The sequence below is a fragment of the Hypanus sabinus genome, chromosome X1 (genome assembly GCF_030144855.1).
Source record: "Hypanus sabinus isolate sHypSab1 chromosome X1, sHypSab1.hap1, whole genome shotgun sequence".
Lineage (NCBI taxonomy): Eukaryota > Metazoa > Chordata > Chondrichthyes > Myliobatiformes > Dasyatidae > Hypanus > Hypanus sabinus.
The window spans coordinates 12,849,086-12,868,553 of NC_082738.1; the positions used below are offsets into that span (position 1 = coordinate 12,849,086).

Here is a 19,468-nt window from a genome sequence, read left to right on the forward strand (position 1 = left end):
CAAAGATACTCTCTTTGGTTTATCCTTCCTCACCTTCTCTGCAACTTAACATTTCTTTCTCAGCTGTTCAGAAATCAAAGAAGGTACAGGAGCCTCAGGACCTACACTACTAGGTTCAGGGGCAGTTATTACCTATAAGCCATCAGGCTCTTGAACCAGAGGGGATAACTTCACTCAACTTCATTCGCCCCATCACTGAACTGTCTCACAACCTATGGACTCACTTTCAAGGACTCTTCCTCTCATGTTCTCGATATTTATTGCTTATTTTTTTTAATTATTATTATTATTTCTTTTTGTATTTGTAGAGTTTGTTGTCTTTTGCACACTGGTTGAACACCCAGGTTGCTGCAGCCTTTCATTTATTCTATTATGATTATTATTTTATTATGGATTTATTGAGTATGCCTGCAAGAAAACAAATCTCAGGGTTGTACATGGTGACATGTGTGTACTTTGATAATAAATGAACTTTGATTGTCTTTCCTCAGGTGATGCCTGGTCCACTGAGTATTTTCAGCATCTCTATTCTAGTTTCATGTACCCAGCTGTTTTTCACATTTCCACTTTTCTATTGTAGGGCTAAAATGAAAGTCTGTGTTGCTGGTCTTTAGTTTAATTTGTCATACAGAACAGTGGGGCTAATAAACTCTACTTCTATGAAATAGAAACACTATTGATTAATCACTAATTCTCCTCCTAATCTCCATCAGCACAGGAGCACCACAAGGATGTGTACTTAGCCCCCTGCTCTACTCGCTTTACACCTGTGACTGTGTGGCTAAACACAGCTCCGACACCACATACAAGTTTGCTGATGACACCATTGTTGTGGGCTGAATCAAAAGTGGTGATGAATCAGCATACTAGAGGGAGATTGAAAACTTGGCTGAGTGGTGTTTTAGCAACAACTTCTCACTCAATGTCAGCAAGACCAAGGAACTGATTGTAGACTTCAGGAGAGGGGAACCTGAGGTCCATGGGCCAGTATTCATCGGAGGATCAGAGGTGGAGAGGGTCAGTAGCTTTAAATTCCTGGGTGTCACTACCTCAGAGGACCTGTCCTGGACCCATCATACAAATTTTTGCAAAGAAAGCGCGACTACACCTCTACTTCCTCAGGAGTCTATGGAGATTTGGCATGTCATCAAAAACCTTGGCAAATTTCTATAGATGTGTGGTGGACAATGTGAGGACTGGCTACATTATGGCCTGGTGTGGGAACACCAACGCCATTCAGCAGAAAATCTTACAAAAGGTAGTGGATTTAGCCCAGTACGTCACCAACAAAGCCCTCCCAACCATTGACCACATCTACATGAAACATTGCTGTAGAAAAACAGCATCTATAATCAAAGATCCTCCCCACCCAGGTCGTGCTCTTTTCTCATTGCTCTCATCAGGTTGAAGGTACAAGAGCCTCAGGACTCACACCACCAGGTTCAGGAACAGTTATTATCCCTCAACCATCAGGCTCTTGAACCAGAGAGGATAACTACACTCATTCTACTTCTGGTGCTCCCACAACTGATGATCTCACTTATCTCATTATCTTACTCTTTATTTCATTATTTCATTTTCATTATTTATTGCTATTTATTTATATTTGCATTTGCTCATTGATCCTGTTTACAGTTATGGTTCCATAGATTTGCTAAGTATGCCCACAGGAAAAAGAATCTCAGGGTTGTATGTGGTGACATTATGTATTCTGATAATACAATTTACTTTGAACTTTGAATGACCAAGTCTCAACCCACCACATCCACTTACTATTGTGGATTAGTAACAGTCTAATTTCAATGTAAGAACCCAATTCTCCTTGTCCACGAGTGTCTCGAAGGCCATGCCAGATTTCATCAAGTCAGCACATGATCCCATGGGCACACTCCCTCTCTCTTCAGACAGGTTCTTACCTTGAAGATCTGGTAAGCATATTCATCATCTGCCTCAATGTTGATCATCTTCAGCAGGCTTTTAATCTCTTCAAAGCTCATTTTGTTATCCTTATCTTCGTCAGCTTTCCGAAGATGTTTATGGATCCAAGTGGGCAGATGTAAGGAAATAACATGGTTTGGAACAGTTGGAAAGTGTAGACTCCTCACACACATGCATACTGCTTACACACAAACATACATGCCAACACACCCAACACAAACCAAACAAAAACCAAACGAGCTTCTAACTGCTGCCTTAGCTCATTCCTCTCGATCTATTCACTATCCCTGTCAGTGCACCCAGGAGATTTGACTAATCCTTGCCTGTGGTTTTAGGGAAAATGGGAACTGTTAACAGCACTTGATCACATCTATCCAGTGAAAATGGTGCAAAGGATATTGGTGAATTCTTTCTCGCTGGCTCATATTTTCTGCTTTCTTTCGGAGTTTCTTCAGCCCCTGAACCCACCGCCTCCCTTCCTCCTCCGTGGCCGCCACCAGGTCCAGGCTGCTCCGGCTGCCCGCAAACACAATGGTGAAGCAACGTTTCTCCGAGTAGCTGCTGCCGTGTTTCTTCATCACCTCCGACTGGTGTCCCTCCTGGACCTCCCGGATATCCATCACCGAGACTGAAAGGTCAGAGGGGAACATGAGTAACCAGGCCAGCACATCTTGTCACGTCACTGTGATGAGACTTTCCCCCACCCCTGTTGGAGCACAAATGCCAGACACCGCCTGTGACAGACCCTACCCATCACTCTCACTAAGCCAGGATGAGGCCACAGATCTGCTAGCAAACAATGGCAGCTTCTTCATACCTGCCCCAGGCTCCCAGTGAGTAATAGCAGGCTGGGCATCTGGTGGAGAATTGTTTGAGGGTGACACACAGTCCTCCAAGAGGACCAGAATCTTGTGGTTTGGAGGCTTGCGTACTTCAATGACCCGGAGAGCCATGTTGGCAGGAGTCAGGGCTTGTTGCTTTGGCTCTTGGTAGGGTCACCCATGCCAAACAGGTCAAAGGGGAGAGGCCAGACTAAGAGTGGTCCACCGGTCCTCCAGGTTCAGGGGTTCAGCTCAGGGCCAACAACCCTGACTGGTAAAACAGTGCTGTTTCTGTAACAATTTTGAAGAATCCTTCTACACCTGCGTGCAACGGCATTCCTGAGTCTCCCTCTGGGACTTGCACGACTGACAGTAGTGAGAACCGAGCTATTGACATGGTGAAGGAAGCCATGAATAACGCCAGAGATGAAGGACTTTCATTGCTGCCCTAAATGCCAGCGGTTTAATGGGCAGTAAGGAATACAGTTTTGCAGCTCAGGAACGAGGTACCCAGTTCAGGAATGGCTGGTAGCTGGCATGTATTTGGATGCTGAGAGGTACTTTAAACACATCAACAGCTCCTGTCATACATTATAAAGCATTGTTCCTGATAGAGTCAGAGTCCTAAAGCATGAAGATAATCTCTTTAGCTGATTGAGTCCATAGCAACCATCAAGCACCCATTTACATCATCACTTCCTCCCTGCATTCTCTCTACTTGGAACACTTTATGTGGTCAATTAGCTGTGCGTCTCATAGTCAGGAAGGCAATGGTTTGACCTTGTGGAAGGGATTGCCATAAAGCATGGTACATTAGTGCTCCATCGTACCTGAAGTCAAAGTTGACCTCAACTTATAGGATAATCCCGGGTTTGGTGGCAGGGGCCCCTATGAAGAAATCAATGCTGGAAATGAAATTTGTATATGACCCGAGTTAAGATCTGCTTATCAAAGGGATTGAACCATCTAGTCCTATGAGCTTGAACTTGTCAATTTAAATAATTCATTACGGGTTATATATAAAAATACGTTAATTGCATACGTTCTCACGTTACCACATGATATGCATGCACCTCGCTGAACATAAACTTGAACTACACCCATATTTTTGGACTCTTGTGAGTTTTTTTTAATTAGTTTAATGTTCTTGAAGTTACAAAGCATGACAGTTAGATTATAGGGTGTGTGTGTGTGTGTGCGTGTGTGTGTGTGTGTGTGTGTGTGTGTGTGTGTGTGTGTGTGTGTGTGTGTGTGTGTGTGTGTGTGTGTGTGTGTAGAAGAGGTTGATGGTTCTCTCTGCATTAGTTTCAATGAACTAACAAATGTGTTTACAACCCCTGCATTTATGGATCTGTTGAAAGTTGTGTGTGTGTGTGTGTGTGTGTGAGAGAGAGAGTGTGCGTGTGTGTGTGTGTGTGTGTGTGTGTGCGTGCGTGTGTGTGCGCATGCGCTCTTCCCAAGGAACAAGGACCAGGATGTAGGTCAGGAAGAGCACTCTGTGCACAATAAATATAAGCTTGTTTAGTGATTTTAGTTAAACCGATTTATGGAGCATACAAAATAGACACACTGTACAAAATAAACACACTATGTGAGAGAGCTTCCAACTGCAAAATTTCTGATTTTTGAATGAAACAAAATTCTGCTTATTCAGCGCAGATGCTTTTGTAATATATAAAAAATGTTTCACAACTTCACAACCTCTAGAAAACCTGTTTGACCAATGATTCATAATTCCAATCATTATTAAAAAAAAGAACACATGCTGCTCAATTGGTGCATTGCAAAATAAAAAGCCCATTGTACTTTTGTAAAACTGATAATCCAGGACATTGGATTTATTTCCTTACTACCCAACAGATATTTAAATCAGCTTTTTTTTAGACATTATACAGTATTATAATCAGAATCAGGTTTATTATTACTGATAAACGTCATGAAATTTGTTATGTTGTGGCAGTAGTAAGCTGCAATAAGAAGATGGTGCCAGGTAAGAATGCGACCAAGGGCAACATCCTCCAGATGGTTCACAAAACTACTTCTTTCACTTCTTCTATGTCTTTTTCTTTCATATGTGGTTCTGCTACTGTTGGAGCCTGGAATCTACATTTTAATGGTGTTTTTTGGGCTGACTGAGCGACCTGGTGCTTTGCTGCCTCCGAGGGGGTTCAGTGAGGTTTTGAGTGAAGCGTGCAGCCTGGAGGCAAAGAAGCACGAGCCTATGATCTACTCCATTTCTCACCCACCTTGCTGGTTAAAAGGAAGGTTGAAATCATCGAGGTGAGAGCGGAAGGTGAGCGGGTGTTCAACGCCATCTGCCAGCCTCACTGCTGCTGGGAGAAGGTGTCTGAGTGTGACAGTCTCTCTCTCTCTCCCTCTCACTTGCTGCTCCCAGAGAAAGATCCCTGTGTTCAAATGGTCTCTCTCACCCTCATGCTCAATGCTGCTGGAGGATGGTGCCAGAGTTCTGGGTCTTGGCCAAGGTTTAATCGACGCGGTTTGTGGGTCGGACTCTGTGGTTCATGTTATGATGTGTTTCTGGTTTGCTGTCACTCATTGTGATCTGCTAGAACTTCTAAAAATCTGTTAAATATTATTTTCCTTTCCACTGGCCAAGGTGGTCGGCTCTGCATTAAACCAAAACCTGAGCTCAGGAAACAGAGAAGACTGAGAGGAAAGCAAAGAGGCAGATTTAAAATGTGGATTGCGGGAGGGTGATTGCAAACCCTCACGCCGTTCCCAGCCAGTGTTTGAGGGTACAGTACCAGCGCAGCCTCCTTAATGAGTACTCACAGGTTGATGGCTTATTCCTGGATTTTGACTCACACCAGATGGACAAACAATCGTCCTGCAGCTTCATCCTGCGATCTTTCTTCCACCGACTTGATTTTATTTTTCGCAACTTGCTGCCTTTCAGCATGATCTTCACATCTTCATCATCAAGCAACCCTGCGAGAGACAGAAGGGCAATGGTCAGAGGCCAGTACACACAGTCCTTCACAGATAGATCCTCGAGGAAAGGAACTCAACTTTCCAAACAATACCATCTCTCTATAATCCTCAAACACGAGGAAATCTGCAGATGCTGGAAATTCAAGCAGCACACACAAAGTGCTGGTGGAACACAGCAGGCCAGGCAGCATCTATAGGGAGAAGCACTGTCGACGTTTCGGGCTGAGACCCTTCGTCAGGACACTGTAATATATGTTTGAAATTCTGTTCAAAGATCAGAATTCACTCATTGTGATCTGCTAGAACTTCTAAAAAAATTGTTAAATATTATTTTCCTTTCCACTGGCCAAGGTGGTCGGCTCTGCATTAAACCAGAACCTGAGCTCAGGAAACAGAGAAGACTGAGAGGAAAGCAGAGATTGCAGGAGGGTGATTGCAAACCTTCACGACGTTCCCAGACGGTGTTTGAGGGTACAGTATCAACACAACCTTCTTAGTGAGTACTCACAGCTTTTGTCCTGACGAAGAGTCTCGGCCCGAAACGTCGACAGTGCTTCTTCTTATAGATGCTGCCTGGCCTGCTGCGTTCCACCAGCATTTTATCTCAATAATCATAATCAAACTGAAACCATTTTACCTGTTTGTTCAATTCGAGGGATTACTGAAGGCTGTACAGGTTAAAAAGGCATATGGGACACTGGCCTTCATTAGCTGGTGCATTGAATATAAGAGTAGGAGGGGATAGGAGAGGTTTAGGAGGATATGGTCCAAACACAGGTGAGTGGGACTAGCTTAATGGGCACCTTAGTCAGTATAGATAGGTTAGTCTGAAAGCTTGTTTACAGGCTGCATTACTCTATAACTCTATAACCACACAAGTTTCATTGCTTAGGCAGCTGTGATTTTGTATGTCAGAAAGGATGAGTGCAAAGATTGGTGTTAATTCATCAGCATTCATATGTTACGCAACACTACTGCTGTATGTGCGCAGAGGTTTGATGTACCTTCTGAATACTTGGTCATTTATCTCCATTGACGTACAGTGCTCGGCATGAGACATCTCTTTCCCCCTTGATCTACTGATCTACATCATTCTGGACTTCTCCCTGAGAACCCCAGGGACATCTTACTGCTCTCTCTGCATGGTCAAGCATACATGGCATGTCAATGTTAAATTGACCCCTTTAGGAGAAGCAGCCCACTCACACGTGATGCTGAATCAAAAGTAGCAATCCCTTGATGTGGGGGGCGGGGGGGAGGAGGGTGTGTGCCGCTTCATTACATTTGGCCAGGTAGAGTGTGTGGCTCTTCAAACACAACACCATTTCCAAAGCAACACACACAAAACGCTGGAGGAATTCAGCAGGTCAGGCGGCAGCTATGGAAATGAATAAACTGTCGATGTTTGAGCTGAGACCCTTCATCAGGACCAGAAAGTAAGGGGGCAGATGCCAGAATAAAAAGGTAGGGAGAGGGGAAGGAGGCTAACTGGAAGGTGATAGGTGAAACCAAGTGGATGGGAAAGTTAAAGGCTGGAGAGGAAGGAATCCGGACCATGGGAGAAAGGGAAGAAGGAGGAGCACCTTGGGTGAGAAGAGGTGAAAGGCCAGAGTGTGGAATAGAAGAAGAGAGGAGGTGGAGGGAATTTTTTTTTTACCAGAAGGAGACATCGATGTTCATGCCATCAGGTTGGAGACAGAATATAAGATATTGCTCCTTCAACCCTGAGGGTGGATTCATCATGGCACGAGACAAGGCCATGGAATGACACATCAGAACAGGGATGGGAATCGGAATTAAAATGTTTGGCCACCAGGAAGTTGCAATTTCAAAATGTTGAAAGCTGATGACTGCATTGGAAGTCTAAACACAGCCACAATGACTTTTCATTTGCATCCAATATTTCAACCAGATGCTTATAAATAGATAATCCACACAGCAGACTCTGGCTGAGAATTTGAACGTACGCCGGTATCCAAAGCCTAATACTGTACAGTTAACAGTGATTGAAGGCCTGAAATAGTAACTCTTGTTTCTCTCTGACCAGTCTGTTGACCGCTTTCAGCATTGTCACTTATTCTAGGTTTGCAGGGTTTTCTATCTACCAGTTCCAGCATTGTTTGCACCTCATTCATCTGTTTATATCTTCTTCTGGCAGAGATTAACACCACTTCTTACAGCTGGCAACACCACCATTTCTGGTCATTCACTCTTTCCTGGCGTCCAGCCCATTGCTGACATTCTCCCTGTTCTTTCCACCTCTCTCCCTTCTCTTAAGTTTAAAAGGTGTTTAATTTTTAACCTCCCACTTTAGATGACAGATCATCGTTCACTATATTTTGTTTTTCATGGATTCTACCTGAGTACTGAATATATTTTTTATTATCATAGGCAAAAACATATAAGGGTGGCCTGGTTTTCCAGCCATTAGGAAGAAGTTCTGAAGCTTTGGTGCTTGGCAGCTGAAGGGTAAAACTGAAGCTCGGTGTGCATGGGACATTTGTTTGCTTTCAGAAAGGATGCAGCACGTCAAAAGCAGGATTTTAAGATCAAAGTGTTGATTGATTGGGAGCCAGGGTAAGTGAGCAGATGGGAGCAATGGGGACCAATGAATGGATACAGTGCAGCTGAATTCTGGAGGGCATCAATTCAATTTGGCCAAAGGCTGATGAACTGGTCTGCAGTGTAAATTCTCAGGAGTGATCAGCTTGCTGCAGGGGGTACCATTGGCCCAAGTTTCTAATTACTTCCTCCCACCACTTTGAATAAGTTCCACGTTTCCTTTCCCTAGTGAAGCTCACAGGTACCGTCAAGAGAGAAGCTGGAGCAACTAGGTGGGTCAAGCAGGGTTTCAATCCAAAACTCTGACAGTTCTATTCCTCCCACCTCTCAGCACCTGGGGATTCAAGTGGTCATCCAGATACAAGCCTCTGCCTCCACCACAACATATCATGTTCCAGATAGCAGCCACCCTCTGGGTGAAGAAATTTTTCCTCAGATCCCCTGAAACCTCTTACTCCTCACTGTGAACCTATGTATCTCCTCCACAGGGAAAGCTTTCTTACAACCTACCCTGTTAATGCCTCTTTTAATCTTGTGTACCTCTGTCATCTCCCTCCTCAGCTTCCACCACTCCAAGGGAAACAATCTCACCATATCCAGTTCCTCATAATTGAAACGTACGTCCAGGTGAATCTCTTCTGCACCCTCTTCAGTGTACTCACATCCTAATGATAGCATGGGCAACTAACACTGCACACAATAGTCCAGCTCTGGGCTGAACAAAGTTTTATGAAGTTGGACCAAAACCACCCAGCTCTTATACTCTGCGCCATGCCTTCCCTTGTCAGCCTGTGCCGTCATTTTCAGAGATCTTTGTATTTGTACATCGAGGTCTCTCTCCTTCCCAATACTCCCTGGAATTTTTTTTACCAGAAGGAGGAATCCATATTCATGCCATCAGGTTGGAGGCTACCCAGATGAAATTTAAGGTGTTGCTCCTCCACCCTGAGGGTGGCTTCACTGTGGCACAAGAGGAGGAGATAGACCAATATTTTGGCCACCGGGTCCTAACTTATTGATGCAGCTATAAAGAAGACTGTCTATATTTCATTAGGAGTTTCAGGAGATTTGGTACGTCACCAAAGATGCTCGCAAATTTCTACAGATATTCCGTCAAGAGCTTTCTAACTGGCTGCATCACTGTCTGGTATGGGGGAGGGAGGTGCTACTGCACAGGATCAAAGTAAACTGCAGAGAGTTGTAAACTTAGTCAGCTCCATCATGGGTACCAGACTCAGTAGTATCCAAGACATCCTCAAGGAGTGATGCCTCAGAAAGGCAGCATCCATTATGAAGGACCTCCAGCATCCAGGACATGCCCTTTTCTCACTGTTACCATCAGGTAGGAGGTACAGAAGCCTGAAGGCACACACTCAGTGATTCAGGAACAGCTTCTTATCCCTCTGCCATCTGAGAGACATTGAACCCAAGAACACTATCTCACTTTTTGTTATTTATGTTTTGTAACATTCATTTAACCATTTCCAGAAAAGTTGGGATATTTTCCAAAATGCAATAAAAACAAAAATCTGTGATATGTTAATTCAAGTGAATCTTTATTTAACTGACAAAAGTACAAAGAAAAGATTTTCAATAGTTTTACTGGCCAACTTAATTGTATTTTGTAAATATACACAATTTTAGAATTTGATGGCTGCAACACACTCAACAAAAGTTGGGACAGTTAAAATAAGATTGAAAAGTGCACAGAATATTCAAATAACACCAGTTTGGAAGACTCCACATTAAGCAGGCTAATTGGTAGCAGGTGAGGTATCATGACTGGGTATAAAAGTAGCGTCCATCAAAGGCTCAGTCTTTGCAAGCAAGGATGCGTCATGGCTCACCCCTCTGTGCCAAAATTTGTGAGATAATTGTTAGTCAGTTCAAAAGGAACATTTCCCAACGCAAGATTGCAGAGAATTTAGGTCTTTCAACATCTACAGTACATAATATTGTGAAAAGATTCAGAGAATTCGGAGGCATCTCAGTGCATAAAGGGCAAGGTTGGAAACCACTGTTGAATGCGCATGATCTTCGAGCCCACAGGCGGCACTGCCTAAGAAACCATCATGTTACTGTGACAATTATAGCCACCTGGGCTCGGGAGTACTTCGGAAAACCATTGTCACTTACCACAGTCCGTCGCTGCATCTCGAAATGCAACTTGAAACTGTATTATGCAAGGAGGAAGCCATACATCAACTCTATGCAGAAACGCCGGTGAGTTCTCTGGGCCTGAGCTCATCTCAGATGGACTGAAAGACTGTGGAACTGTGTGCTGTGGTCAGATGAGTCCACATTTCAGCTAGTTTTCGGAAAAACGGGTGTTGAGTTCTCTGTGCCAAAGATGAAAACGACCATCCTGATTGTTATCAGTGAAAGGTGCAAAAGTCAGTATCTGTGATGGTATGGAGGACCCATGGCATGAGTGAGTTGCATGTATGTGAAGGTACCATTGACTCTGAGGCGTACATTAGGATTTTAGAGAGACATATGTTGCCATGAAGGCGACGTCTCTTCCCGGGACGTCCATGCTTATTTCAGCAGGACAATGCAAGACCACATTCTGCACGGGCTACAACAGCGTGGCTTTGTAGACACAGAGTGCGTGTGCTTGACTGGCCTGCTGCCAGTCCAGATCTATCTCCTATTGAAAATGTATGGTGCATCATGAAGAGGAGAATCAGACAACGGAGACCATGGTCTGTTGAGCAGCTGAAGTCTTATATCAAGCAAGAATGGGCAAAATTTCCAATTGCAAATCTACTACAATTAGTATCCTCAGTTCCAAAATGATTAAAAAGTGTTATTAAAAGGTAAGGTGATGTAACACAATGGTAAACATGCCTCTGTCCCAACTTTTGTTGAGTGTGTTGCAGCCATCAAATTCTAAAATTGTGTATATTTACAAAATACAATTAAGTTGGCCAGTAAAACTATTGAAAATCTTTTCTTTGAACTTTTGTCAGTTAAATAAAGGTTCATGTGAATTAACATATAACAGATTTTTGTTTTTATTGCATTTTGGAAAATATCCCAACTTTTCTGGAAATGGGGTTTGTATTTTATATACTGTAATTCAGTTTTTTTCTCACTATTTTTGTGTATTGCATTGTACAGCTGCCACAAAGTTAATAAATTTCACGACATATGCCAGTGATATTAGACTTGATTCTGATTCTGAACCCGCTTGGTGGCGCACTAATATCAGTGCCGGACTCCAGAGCGAAGGTTCCTGAGTTCGAATCCAAGTCAGGTTGAGCGTCAAGCTAGCAACTCAGCCTCGTAAAAACAAGAATAGCTTGCTACGGAAACACTGTCATAACTGCCGAGTTAAGGGCTATTCTTCTTCTTCTTCTGATTATGAAGTTTTGCTTTTGGCAGGTGGAGCAGAGGTGCTAGACAAAATTAGTTCCCAATTTTTGACAGGTCTGAAGAGAAGGCTGCTTTGGGAGCACCAGACACAATAGACAACCCCAGCAGATTTGCAGGTGAAGTGTTGCGTCACCTGGAAGGTCTGTTTAGGGCCCTGAATGGAGTTGAGGGAGGAGGTCAATGGGCAGGTGTAGCATTTTGGCCACTTGACATGCCAAGTACCAGCAGGGAAATTAGTGGGGAGGGATGAATGGACAAGGGAATCACAAAGGGAGCGATCCCTGCCTGTGGAAATTATAAATTACAATAATATATTAAAAAATTAGTGAAAAAGAGAGCAAAATTGGGAGGTGGTGTTCATAGGTTCATGGACCATTCAAAAATCAATTAGCAGAGGGGAAGGAGCTGTTCCTAAGACATTGAGTATGTGTCTTCAAGCTCCTGTACCTCCTCCCTGATGGTAACAATGAGAAGAGGGCATGGCCTGGGTAATGGGGGTCCTTAATGATGGATGCTGCCTTTTTGAGGCATCACTTTTTGAAAATGTTCTTGATGTTGGAGAGGGTAGTGCCCATAATGGAGCTGACTGAATTTACAACTTTTGGCAGTTTTTTCTGATCCTGTGCAATGGCCCCCTGCATGCCGGATAGTGATGCAACCAGTTGGAATGCTCTTCACTATCTGTAGAAATTTGCTGAAGTCTTTGGTGACGTACTCTCCTCAATTTTTTAATATAGCCACTGTTGTGCCTTCATTGTTACTGCACCATCAATATGTTGGGCCCAGGATAAATCTTCAGAGATGCTGACACCCAGGAACTTGAAGCAAAATTATTAAAATCTTAACAGAAATGAGTGATCCTGTCAAATGTCCATTCATCATGAAATACAAGTGTTCACTGTTATTTTCTGCTTGCTTTCCTTTAACCAATTTTACACTGTCACAGTCGGAGGCTTTTTAACCTTACTGGCTTCAAACGAGCTGACAAATAGCACTGAGAATGTTGTTTGGGGTTGGGGACAGTCTGAAAGCTTTATATACTGTATATAATCATGTTAACCACTCCACTTTCATCAGTCAGCTCCATTACTTTAAAAAGAACTAGTCTTATTTCTTCATACACTATTCTCTTTACCAAATCCATTCTAGCTGCCATTTATTCTTGGAATCTAATAACCCTCTGGAGCAAGCTCAAGGGCCTGAGTGACTTACTCTCTGTTTTATATTCACGTCACGGATACAGAAATGGCCCTGTGAGTAATGTGAGATTATTGTTTATGCAGAGTCAGGAATGTACTCTGGCAACTGGCTAAACTCTTAGAGCTTCTCAAGTTGAGCAACTTAATTGGCAAAGGGATGCTGATCACTTCTCCTGCTGTCACATGAGATGGAAAGAGGGATCATCACAATTTAAAATTATCGCAAGGGGGGAATGCTAACATTAAAGGGGATCTGGGGGTAGGATGGGAGGATGGGGACGTGCAATTCAGCTCCACAGGTACTGGCCTGGGGGCACTCACTGTAGTTCCGTGACATCAAATAGCCCTGCCTCCTGTGCTTTCATCAGGTGAGGACTATGAATCAGAACCTGGAAACAGATCACAGCAGCAGCTGTGACCCTTTGTCTCAAATGTCCAAAGGCTCTCCCCATCACACACCAGGACGTGTCATAGATTCAAAGCAGGTTGACAGCTTAGGCTATTCAGTCCAGCTTAACCATGCTGGACGAAGAAGTCATCCCACTTCCGCCACTGGGTCTGTAACAGGATCAATGTATTGAGAGCTTCTGCCTCCATCACTCAGAAATCCCTCCTGTCAATGCCTCCTAGGTGATTCTTTTTACCCCTTATCCTGCCAATCCATCTCCCAATTATTTCAGTCCCTTTGTTAAAGGAAATCCAGCCTCCTTATTTATTCTATCTGGGCTCCTCAAAGTTTATTTATTGTCAAAGTACGCATACTACATGCAACCTTGAGATTTGTCTCCTAACAGGCAGCCACAAAACAAAGAAACGCAATAGAACCCATTTTTTAAAAATGACCATCAAACACTTAATGTGCAGAAAAAGAAATCATGCAAACAACAAAAGTAAGCAAATAACATTCAGAACTGAATTTCTTGAAAGTGAGTCCACAGCCACGAAGTCAGTTATCACTGCAGCCGATTTGGGAGCCCATTAGTTGCAGGCCACAGCCTCAGTTCAGTGCAGAAACAAATAAGCCTAACTTGGCCTGACGCTTAAACAGATCAAACCTCAGGCCGTTCCTTAGTCTCGGCCCAGGCCCTGGCACTTCAATACACTCTTGGGTCCAGGCCCTTGGGCCTCGATTCAACCTGTACCCGACCTTTCCAATTCAGCCCAGTGCTTAAATTGATCAAACCTTGAGTCTTCCCTCACTCTCAAGCTTGGGCCTGGGCCCTGTCGCCTCAATCCTCATAACCTTATACCTCAATTCAACTCAGCCAGCCCCATCACAGGCAAATTCTTCCCCACCAGAGGACATCTTCAAAAGTCAAAGTCTCAAGAAGGTGACATCCATCATTAAGGACTCTGGCCTTTGGGAACAAGCCCTCTTCTCATTACTACCATTAGGGAGGAGATCCAGGAGCCTGAAGACCCACACTCAGTGCTTTAGAAACAGCTTCTTCCCCTCCACCATCTGATTTCTGAATGGTCTACTTCATTATTCCTCTTTTGCACTATTTATTTTTGTAACTTTTAGTGATTTTTATGTCTTGCACTGTACTGCTGCCACAAAAAACCAAATTTCACAATGTATATCAGTGATAATAAACTTGATTCTGGGCCCACACGCAGCCTCCTCTGTCTTAAAGTGTACACTTCCAATTTATAGTAGTCCTCAATTTGTGAATGAACAAATATAGAAGAGAAGGGCTCAGGAACAAGTCCTTTGGCCACAGTGTCTGCCCCAAACACAATGCCAAATTCCTCTAGCCTGTACATAATCTATATCCCTCTGTTTCCTGCATAGTCATGTGTCTGACTAACAGTCTCTTAAGCACCTCTATTGATCTGCCTCCAACAGCGAGAATGTGGAAGAGGAAAGGTGGTCAAGAGGGAAATTTTGACTGTGCAGAACAATGGATACACTAGGATTACTGAATTTAGGACCTCAGTAGTGGGTGCCAATGGTGGAGCAGTTCCGGGAGCAGAACTGGAAGAATGTTGTCATGGTTACACAGAGACTGTCGCAGCCCCGGGATCCTTCCTTACCATTCTTTCCCACCGCTACAGTACCCTGGTTCAAAAATGACCTCAGATACTGTTTGTGAGGAGTTTGCACGTTCTTCTGTGTGCTTTGATTCCCTCCCACAATACAAAGGTGTGGGGATTGGTAGGTTAATTGGTCACCGTAAATTGCCCCATGTGTAGGTGAAGGGTTGGGTTTGAGGGGAGTGAAAGTGAATGTGGGGGGAACACGGTGGGTTAAAAGTAGGACCAGAGTCGATGGATGTTTGGTCAGTGCAAACTTGTGGGCCAAAAGCACGTCTTCCTGTGCAGTTGGACTCAATGGTGGTCAGTTCAGTTGGACAGAACATTTGGAAGTGAAATGCAATCCAGAGATGTGGGAGGTGTTGTGAGCAGGGAGTTCACCAGGGTCAGGGAATGTATAATGGAGACTAGAGGAACAGGGACACCTTGGAATATACGTCCACACATCTGGAACAGTCAATAACATGCTTAAAAATAGATGGAACACAGAAGGGTACAGCACATGAACAGACCTTCAGCCCACGATATCTGTGCCAAACGTGATGCCAATTTAAACTTACGCCTGCCTGTTCACATGCCTGTAATGCCACTATCATATCTGCTTCTACCACCTCCCTGGCAGTGTGTTCCAGGCACTTGCGTTTTTTAAAAAAAACTTGTCCTATTAATCTCCTTTAAACTTTCCCTCTCTCACCTTGAATGCATGTACCCTAGAACTTGACATTTCTATACTGGGGAAAGAAATTACATCAAACGTAGAAGAGTACAGCACAGGAACAGGCCTTCAGCCCACAATGTCATACTGAACTAATTAGTAATCAAGAGGTCAGCTAAACTAATGTATTCCACGGTGTCTATATCCTTCCATTTCCTCAATTTTTGACAAACAGTGGAGAGTATCTTAACTGGTTGCATCTTGGTCTGGAATGCCCAGGAACAGAAAAGTTAACCGAAAGTGGTGGATACAGCCCAGTCTACCACGGGAAAAGGCCTCTCCATTACTTACATGGAGCGCTGCCACAGGAAACCACTCATTAAGGACCCACACCATCCAGCCCATGCTCTCTCCTTGCTATTACCATCAGAGGAGGTACAGGAGCCTAAGGTCTCACACCTCCAGATTCGGAAGCTATTACACAACAAACATCGGTTTTCTGAAACAGCGTAGGTGATTCACCACAACTCTGAACTGATTCTCCAACCTACCCACTCACTTTCAAGAACACTTTACAACACATGTTCTCAGTATTTTTTAAAAACCATTTTTAGTGATAAAAATTAGCTTTATTTATCACATGTACATCAAAACATACAGTGAATTGCAAGATTTGTATCAATTCAAATCAGCAAGGATTGTGCTGGGCAGCCCGTAAGTGTCGTCGCACTTCCAGTGCCAACATAGCATGCCCACGACTCACTGACCCTAATTGTACGTCTTCGGACTGTGGGAGGAAACTGGAACACCTGGAGGAAACCCACACAGACACAGGGAGAGCATACAGCAGCCGTGGAAGTTGAATCCTGTGTCACAAGGTGGGGACAAGGGTGCTGGGAGAGGACCCACACACAGGACACAAACACGTCTTTCTTAGGTACAATAAAATAGCGTTTATTACTCGCTACGCAGAAAATCAGGAAATCAAGGAGGGCAAAGAGGAACACGAACCTTGGACTAGGGGATTTGGATCACCGCGGACCTGGGACTTGGACAGCGGCAACATGGATCGTTGCAGCCATGACTGGGACCCTGGGGACTGGGACCGGAACCACCACGGCCCTTGGACTTGGAGACTGGGATCCATGGATCGCCACAGCCGGGAACGTGAAACCTGGATCATCGCGGACCCTGGACTAGGAGACTAGGAACTTGATTCACTGCAGCCAGAAACGTGGACACCATGGATCGCCGCAGCCAGAAACGTGGACACCAAAACACAGGACAGGAACATCTAAATCTCTTACTATCTTTCCTTTTGGTTAGTCCTGATGAAGGGTCTCGGCCCGAAACGTCGACAGTGCTTCTCCCTATAGATGCTGCCTGGTCTGCTGTGTTCTACCAGCATTTTGTGTGTGTTGTTGTTTACAGGAACATTGAGCCAGGACTCCTCCTTCAGATCAGGCATCGAGCCGGGATTCTTCTTCAAGGGGTAGACACGGACACTGGGCATGAACGTCGAGCCAGGACTCCGCCTTCCACTCAGGCACCGAGCTGGGACTCTTCTTCAAGGGGTAGACACAGACAATGGGCATGAACATCGAGCCAGGACTCTGCCTTCAGCTCAGGCACCGAGCTGAGACTCTCCTTTGAACTTACCCCTTTTCACCTTAAATACATCCCCTCTGGTATTAGACATTTCAACCCCGGGAAAAAGATACTTCTGTCTACTCTGTCTATGCCTTCTTTCATCTTACAAACCTCTATCAAATCTCCCCTCAGCTTCCTCCACTCCAGAGAAAAAAGCAAATTTATCCACCCTCTCCTTATTGTACATGCCCTCTAATCCAGTCAGCATCCTAGTAAATCTCTTTTGCACCCTCTCCAAAGCTTCCACATCCTTCCTACAGTGGGCAACCAGAACAGACTTGCTGTACTCCAGATGGAGCCTAATCAGAGTTTCAGAAAGCTGCAGCTCTCAACTCATTTCCTCAACTAATAAAGGCATGCATGCCATATGCCTTCACTATCACCCTATCAACCTACATTACCACTTTCAGAGAGCTATGAACTTGGACCCCAAAACCTCTCAGTTTATCAACATCGATAAGGTCCTACAATTAACAGTGCACTGTCTCCTTACGTTTGACTTACCAAAGTGAAACACTTCACCTTTGGCTGGGTTAAACACCATATGCCATTTCTCTGCCCATGTCTGCAACTAATCTATATCCCACTGTATCCTTTGTCAGACTTCTATACTATCCACAACACCACGAATCTTTCTATCATCAGCAATCTTACGAACCTATCCATTAACATCTTCATCCAGGTCATTTGTACACATCACAAACAGCAGAGGTCCCAGAATGCATCCCTGTGGAAAACCAAAGGTCCAGCTAAACTAAGTCCCATCAACCACTACCCTCTCTCTTCTGTGGACAAGCTTATTTTGAATCTAAACGACTAATTCATCATGGATCTCAATCTTCCAGATGAGCCTCCCATGAGGAATTTTGTCTAACACCCTCCTATGTAGATAACCCTCATCAATCACTTTCATCACCTCATGAAAAAACTCAAACAAGTTCATAAGACGTGACCTGTCCTGTGCAATGCCATAATTATTGTCTTTAATTGGGCCATTTTTTTCCAAATGCACATAAATTTATCCCCAAGAATCTTTTCCAATAGCTTCCCACCACTGATGTGAGGCTTACTGCTTTATAATTTCCCTGATTATCCCTATTACCCATCTTGAACAAAGGAAAAACATTGGCTACTCTCCAGTCCTATGGGATGTCGCCTTTAGCTGGTGAGGATGCAGATTTTGGTCAAAGTTCCAGCTATTCCCCCTCTCAACCTTCTCTCAATTGTCTGGGATAAATCCCATCATGCCCTGGGGAATTATCCTACTTGAAAAGATCCAGCAGGACCTCCTTCATGATCTCAAAATGCCCTTGCACACAAGCATGCCCAAAACAAAGCTTACTATCTGCCATGTCCTTTTCCTTGGTGAATACTGATGTAAAGTACACATTTAGTACTCATTTTGCCTAGATCCTCTGACTCGATGCACAAATTCTCTCCTTTATCCTTGATTGGTCCCACTCCATTCCAGGTTATTCTCATATTTTTAGCTTTGGGGTTCTCTTTAATCAAGAAGGGGCAGAATGTAGGAGTAACATTCAAGGGAAATCAGGAGGGCAAAAAGAAGATACGAGATGGTTCTGGCAGGCAAGGTTAAAGAAAGTCTTGATAGGTTCTACAGATATATTAAAAGTAAAGAGGTAGTTAGGAAGAAAAAAGGTGCCCAGAAAGACCAGCATGGCCATCTGTGTGTGAAGCAACAGGAGGTGACTGAGATTTTTAATAAATATTTCTCATAATAGACAATAGACAATAGGTGCAGAAGTAGACCATTCGGCCCCTCGAGTCTGCACCGCCATTCTGAGATCATGGCTGATCATTCACTATCAATACCCAGTCCCTGCCTTGTCCCCATATCCCTTGATTCCCCTATCCATCAGATATCTATCCAGCTCCTTCTTGAAAGCATCCAGAGAATTGCCTCCACCGTCTTCCGAGGCAGTGCATTCCACACCTCCACAACTCTCTGGGAGAAGAGGCTCTTCCTCAACTCTGTTTTAAATAACTGACCTCTTATTCTCAATCCATGCCCTCTGGTACTGGACTCTCCCAACATCTGGAACATATTACCTGCCTCAATCCTATCAAATCCTTTAATTATCTTAAACGTTTCAATCAGATCCCCTCTCAATCTCCTCAATTCCAGCGTGTACAAGCCCAATCTCTCCAATCTCTCTGCGTAAGACAGCCCTGCCATCCCAGGAATCAACCTAGTGAATCTACGCTGCACTTCCTCAATTGCCAGAATGTCCTTCCTTAAACCTGGAGACCAAAAT

General features: G+C 44.0%; 1 protein-coding gene across 3 annotated transcripts in view; it reads right to left on the minus strand.

The window, feature by feature from the left end:
* Nucleotides 1–19,468, minus strand: part of LOC132384594 (1-phosphatidylinositol 4,5-bisphosphate phosphodiesterase delta-3-like) — a 104,027-nt gene that overhangs the window by 81,080 nt on the left and 3,479 nt on the right. For all 3 annotated transcript variants that reach the window (XM_059955817.1, XM_059955815.1, XM_059955816.1), the window contains exons 2-4: nt 5,553–5,708; nt 2,338–2,566; nt 1,917–2,046 (exon numbers count right to left, since the gene is read on the minus strand). In XM_059955817.1, coding sequence (XP_059811800.1) covers nt 1,917–2,046; nt 2,338–2,566; nt 5,553–5,708 — 515 coding nt within the window. The remainder of the gene's footprint in view (nt 1–1,916; nt 2,047–2,337; nt 2,567–5,552; nt 5,709–19,468) is intronic.